Source organism: Monopterus albus, unplaced genomic scaffold, assembly GCF_001952655.1.
Source record: "Monopterus albus unplaced genomic scaffold, M_albus_1.0 scaffold173.1, whole genome shotgun sequence".
Lineage (NCBI taxonomy): Eukaryota > Metazoa > Chordata > Actinopteri > Synbranchiformes > Synbranchidae > Monopterus > Monopterus albus.
Window position 1 is genome coordinate 255,767 of NW_018128053.1, and position 6,000 is coordinate 261,766.

A 6,000-nucleotide genomic window follows, 5' to 3' on the forward strand; every position below is an offset into this window, starting at 1 on the left:
TCAGGTCCCATCCATCTGCCCCAGCACCACCTTCTAGTGTTTTTAACCCTATAAAGCTCCAATCCGTATGCCTTCCACTGACACTACATGTTAGGTTCCATCTCCACCGCTTCTGACAGCTTTTGACAACTGCTATAAAATACCATGAAGAAGACCACTTATTGGACAGTTGGCTGTAGTACAACAAACTTTGCCAGGTCACAATTTTACAGCCATTATTATGACACTACAATCTTTTACACTGTGGACCAATGTAGCTATTATTCATTTTGCTGTGAAACCGTGCTGAATGTTGGGTTTAACTTAAGTTTGACAAGAACTAAAAATGACAAGATGTTCACTGTAATCATTTGTTTGCGTCAGGCAACTTTGAAATCTTTACAGGCTGATTTTCTTATGAATTACATTTGTAGTTAACGGACTAAAACCATGCAAATCCTCTATAACTCTTTGTTTGTGTGTCCAGATTTGGTTGTGCGGTACTCTAAATTGACATGCAAAGCAAAAAGCACAAAATCAATCATGCTCACTGTGGGGAATTTGGCAAGAAATACTTGTTAGTTGCTGGCTTCCCAATAATTACTGCACTGTGGTTTTGCTTCATTTCTAACATTCAGGGAGTTGATATTATGCAATCACTGTGTAAACCAACAACTATTTGTGGTCATAAAGTACAGACAAGCACTTGAAGTCTCCCGCTCTCTCTTTTGTAGATATGGGGCTTCTACAAGCAAGGCTACAAGTGTAAAGGTAAGAGCATTTGTTTTCACTGAACATCTGCTACAGATGTGTGTGTGGTCCACCCAGACGGGTATGGCCTTTCAAATAATTAGTAACTCTTTTTGACGTCACCAATTTCCAAACATCACACACACACGTTTTCCCTAACCCTTCCTCGTGAGGACCTTACAGTACATTGACTTACATACATTTCATGGAGACTTGCCTAAACCCAAATTCTTACCATAGCCTTGAACCAAGTCTTCACTCTAAATGTTAATGATTTACATGGTCCCCACAAGGAAAGTTGAGCCCCCACAGGGTGAGCAATGCCAGGCACGCGCACACACACACACGCACCCTTTGTAGATAAAGATCCACAGAGTTGAAGTGTTGAGCAAATGTTATCAACAGAGACACCACAGCAAATATATCACAGTCTTTTACTGTATGTCCAGCCTCACAGCTCTGTTCACTAACAGCTCCAGCAACTGAGACCACAAGTGCACATACAATGCCCAATTATTTGCCCTTTCAGGGCTCCCTGTAGACCAATGTTTGAGGAAGCAGGTTCATCTCGCCAATGTACATACACACAGCAATCATCCTCATGGTCATTAGCTTCAAAAACACATACTCAGCTCCCTCCTCCCTCTCTGGATGTGCCATTGAGGACCTGTGTTGATGCTGGAAATGAAGTAGTGATAATCTGCAGATGTTCAGCACTCTAAATAACTTGCACTACATATATTATCATCCAGATGTCAAGCAAAAACCTTGAAAATTATGTCAACTTTAAAATGCAAATCAAATGAGTTGCCATCTTCTGGAGTCTTACAGTACAAGACGTGATTAAATACAGCTCAGCCTTACAGATGGGAGTACGGATAACACTTCACTGCTTTGTCAGTTGTTCAAGAAATTAGTTTGCATTGCTGTTTATAGCACGGGGCTGAATGTACGGCACTGAACCTTTTGTTCACTGATTTGTTGGCACAAGTATTATGTCAATGTAGTAATAGCAGTGGAACCAGGACCTAATGTATGTATAGTCATTTGTTGGCTCTGGTGTGACACAGCATGTAATGTGTTCACATTCTCCTCATCCTCTTCTTGAAAAACAAGCATTTTACTGATCATCTCTCTCTTGTCCATTCTTATCCTCAACATTAGCTGCTTGCTCATTCACTCGGGTTCATCTCACATTGGTTTGCAAGTAGCTTGCAAGTTATGATCAAACATTCGCGTTGCATAGCGACTAGAGTCATTAATGCTCCTTGGGGCCTTTGAGCTCATGTGGTCTGTTACTTCCCAGCAGTCTGTATGCTGTATTTATGAGACAAAAAATGTCTGTTGGATTAGCAGCTAATTTCTTAATTAACAATTTTTTTTTTATTTTAAGCAAGTGCATTATTTTGTTTTTTATGAAATGCACTGTCTTTCATATCAGCTTTTCTGCACAGTTATTAAAAGACAAACACAAGCCACATGATTGCTGCTGTTGAGACAAAAGGAGTGTAACATGGCAGGCAAGCAAACACACAAACAGATTAATGCATTACTTTTATTAGTTTGCACCACATCTACACACACAACCCACTCACTCTGTTGAACCTTGCACTCTCCTCTCCACTTTAGAGGAGCTGGACAGGAGGTGTGTGAGTGTTCTGGCTTGTTCCAGTGCATTAATGAGTCCAGAGGAAGTCACCGGGAGAGCCCTCACAGCTATTCATCCCCATTATCTTTGTTAGCCCCTAGTCAGGGAGGTAGCGAGAGCAGCAGGGACATAAGTGAAATGAATCACCCACTGCAGTTCAGGAGCAGGGTGCATTCAGAACTCTTAATGTGTCTGTGTGCAGTTGAATGTGTGTGTTTTGGGGCAGTAGACCTCAGACAGTTAGACTATGAATGCAATGCAGCTCTGATATCACAGCAGCAAGTGTGGTCTTACTCATGGCCAGCTCCCGACTCGCTGAACCAAATGTAGCTTCATACGTTTACTGGAGCATCCGCATGGAAAGAAAAGTGGTATCAGTGTTCCAAAATGTCAAACTATTCCTTACTTACATCTCACCCACCCATACTACCAATAGGTGGCTGTTGGAAGTGTCAGTATTTTCTAACATTTAAATGTTGAGAAAAATCATTGGTAACACTTGGAGACGAGTGTGTGTTTGGGTTCTTTGACTCTCATATTTTCTGGGCCCTCCTCTCCTCTCCTCACCTCTCCTCTCCCCTTAGACTCCCCCGGTTGACAGAGTTGTTGTCAGGCACAGTTGGCCTCACTGTGTGTGTGTCACTGTTCACGTTTCTGCACGGCATGTCGAAACACTATACTGTCACCACTAACTCTCCCATTTGCCTCCATGTTTCTGTTTGTTCCCATCCCTCTGTCTGACCCTCTCCCTCTCTCTCCACTCCACTCCCCGTCTTCTCCCTGCTCTTGGCCTTCCCCCTCCCTTCTTTTTGTCTCGCTTCCTGTCTGTGTAACTCTCCGTCCCTCTCCTCCAACACCCCCGCTCCCTGCCACCATCCTTTCTCTCCATGCGGATGCTCCGGCTGCAGCTTGCGGGGTGAATTGCCACAAGGCCTGCCGAAGCCGCCTGGCTGTAGAGTGCAGGAAGAGGACCAAGAGCATCAGCCACGAGACACCGCCGGCTCTCCAGGCCAGGTCCTACAGCTTCCCCCCACCTGCCAACACCCCACCCAGCTTGCAGGATACAGGTGAGAGGTGCTTTGGTTGTACTTACAGACAAAACAGAAGACTGTTTTCATGGCAAAGTAGAACCAAAGACTAAAACTAACATTTTCAGTAAAAACTATTGAAGTATTGATGTTTTTCAACCATTTTGCTTGAGACTTCAAACACACTTTTGTTGCTCTTGGTAAAATTGTTCTCAGCTCAAAACACAAATAACACACAAATATTTACTGGATTATATTGAAGGTCTGGTTTTAAAATAAATTAAACACTGACATCTCAACCATGATGAACATTGCTGCTGGCTCCTCTCATGTCCTTTTTAAATTATGATCACCAACTGATTATAAAATGTTAATGAAAATATCAGATTTGTCTATATGTAATTCTTTACATACAAAGGAACACTACCTGTTAAATGCACATATGTTGTTGATGATCCCATTATATTAACACCTGAGACTTAAAGACTAATGAATGTTCTGCCTTTTTCATGACATAAATGCTCCCAGTAGTTTTATTAGTGTTCTTGATTTTAAGATAGATACAATATAATACATCACATTGCTCATGAGGAGTGCCATCATAATCTGAAAATGTACAAAAACGCTAGCAGACAAATATATTTTTCCCATAACTGTCATTAGAAAAGCTAGAATTTTCTGTAACACCTTTTCAGCACTTCCTGTCACCACTGCAACACCTCCACTTTTTGACGGGTGGTTTTGTTTCCCTCCAGGCATATGGAGCGCTGACATTTGGGAGATATTCTCAGACAATAGAGTATAATTTGCAATGGAAATGTGATTGGCCTGCCACAGCGAGGCCAGTGACTCATAGATGCAGTGTTTTCATCAGACATTAGCAAAAGTGGTGCCCTGCCTGGCTCTGTTTTATAGCAGTGTGGACCCACTTGATCAGTGCACTAGGAAAATGAATCGGCATGATAAACAGACAGAGGCCACACATTTCATTAGCTTTTGGCAGTGTTTTGCATTTCCATTTGATTGACCAGTCTATTGCTCATTTCTATACTCTCACCTTTTCGGTTTCCACCAGTAATTGCTGAAGAGGATATAGAGACAGTGGAGGAAGGAGTGTTTGATGTCCACCTATAACCAGGTGAGAGTGATGTTCACTTTTGCTGCAAAAGAAAACTCCTACTGTTCGCTACGTTCCAGCTAAGATTGCTATTGTTATTTTTGGTGTGTTGAGTTAAACTACTTTCCTGTGTTACCTATGATCACTGTCCTTCAGAGACTTCACTCTTGGGTCTTCAGGTCATCATATACTGTGGACCTTGCATTTTTATGATCCCACTCTTTTGTCTGTCTGCCATTAAATATGTAGTGGGAGCCATCAGCTGCTGTCTGTAGCTTCATATTTATAGACAGAAATAAGAGTGATATCTTACATTTTTTATAGCTTTTTTTTGGCTTCTGTCATCACTGGGTGCATGTTAGTTGTAAGCATTTCAATCAAGTACCAATCTTCTCAGATCATTTGAATGTTTTAGAGGTTAAACTAATCACTATATTCAAAGGGGAAAAAATAGTGATGGAAGGAAGCATTGGAGAAGTGTTTTCTTCTTCTGTCCTGTCACTTTGCTCCCCCTGAGATTTATCTTGTGACCCATTTGGACTGTGTACCATGTATGCACCACTGGAACTATCATTTACTGTATTCTGACCCTTGCAGGAACCTTGAACTGAAGTGTGGTCTTTGCTGAACAGGCCAGTGACAGTCTCCAGCTTTCTATTTTAGAATCCCTCCTACGGTTGGTGTGCAAGAAGTTGGACACAGAATGTGTTACAGTATGCGAGTCTGACAGCCCTGTAAGCTGAGGAGAATTTGCACTGAACACAAGACTCTGCCACACAGTGGACATGTACTGCATGAACAGCTCCACTCCTACTGCAACTCGCATGAATGTGACAACCAAAGTGAATGGAATGTCTTTTTATGGTTTCAATCTAACTTCTCTGTAGTTTGATTCTATGTTGACAAAGAGGTTTCTCTAAAGTCTTACTATAGATTAAAAAAAATCCACAAATTGTATTTTCTTGGTGAAATATTAACGTCATTTGAAGTTTATAATTTGAGGACACTTTGCTGCAGACTATGGCTATCTACTTCTTCTTTAAAACATTAATATAGGGTCTTTTATTGCCAAGAATGTAAGTGTGCCACCCAGACTAAGCTACTCTCTTTGTGCTGTGCTTTTTACTGTTCATCATCTTGTTTTGAAATACATTTCAATGGATTAATAATCGGGACCAATTTTGGTGTCTGATTAAAATATTGATGATTTGTGGTGCCAGTGTGTAGTTTGATGACAAAAACAACCATTTACCAGCCAATACACAGCTGAACAGACTGTGTGGACAGTTAAAATGCTGATGGACTTTGAAGAATGTTATATTTCTATCATGTTTTCTTGACTATCAGTAGCTGTGGTGTTGTTTTGTACCAGTGCAGTGATAGATGATCTATCCTCTTGTTGTACTGTGAATGTAGCAGGAACTGAAACGCTACTCTCAGATGAAGAGCCCAAGTTTTTTTTTTTCAGTAAATATTGA

The 6,000-nt window shown here is 41.2% G+C and overlaps 1 protein-coding gene across 8 annotated transcripts in view; it reads left to right on the top strand.

Annotated features, from left to right (window-relative positions):
• LOC109969412 (RAS guanyl-releasing protein 2) overlaps positions 1–5,994 on the top strand; it is a 31,800-nt gene extending 25,806 nt beyond the window's left edge. For 7 of the 8 annotated variants that reach the window (XM_020616277.1, XM_020616272.1, XM_020616275.1 and 4 more), the window contains 4 exons: positions 714–750; positions 3,286–3,444; positions 4,481–4,543; positions 5,120–5,994. In XM_020616277.1, coding sequence (XP_020471933.1) covers positions 714–750; positions 3,286–3,444; positions 4,481–4,539 — 255 coding nt within the window. In that variant the 3' untranslated portion in view covers positions 4,540–4,543; positions 5,120–5,994. The remainder of the gene's footprint in view (positions 1–713; positions 751–3,285; positions 3,445–4,480; positions 4,544–5,119) is intronic. The other variant, XM_020616274.1, reaches the window with a different exon arrangement.
• The last annotated feature ends 6 nt before the right edge of the window (positions 5,995–6,000 follow it).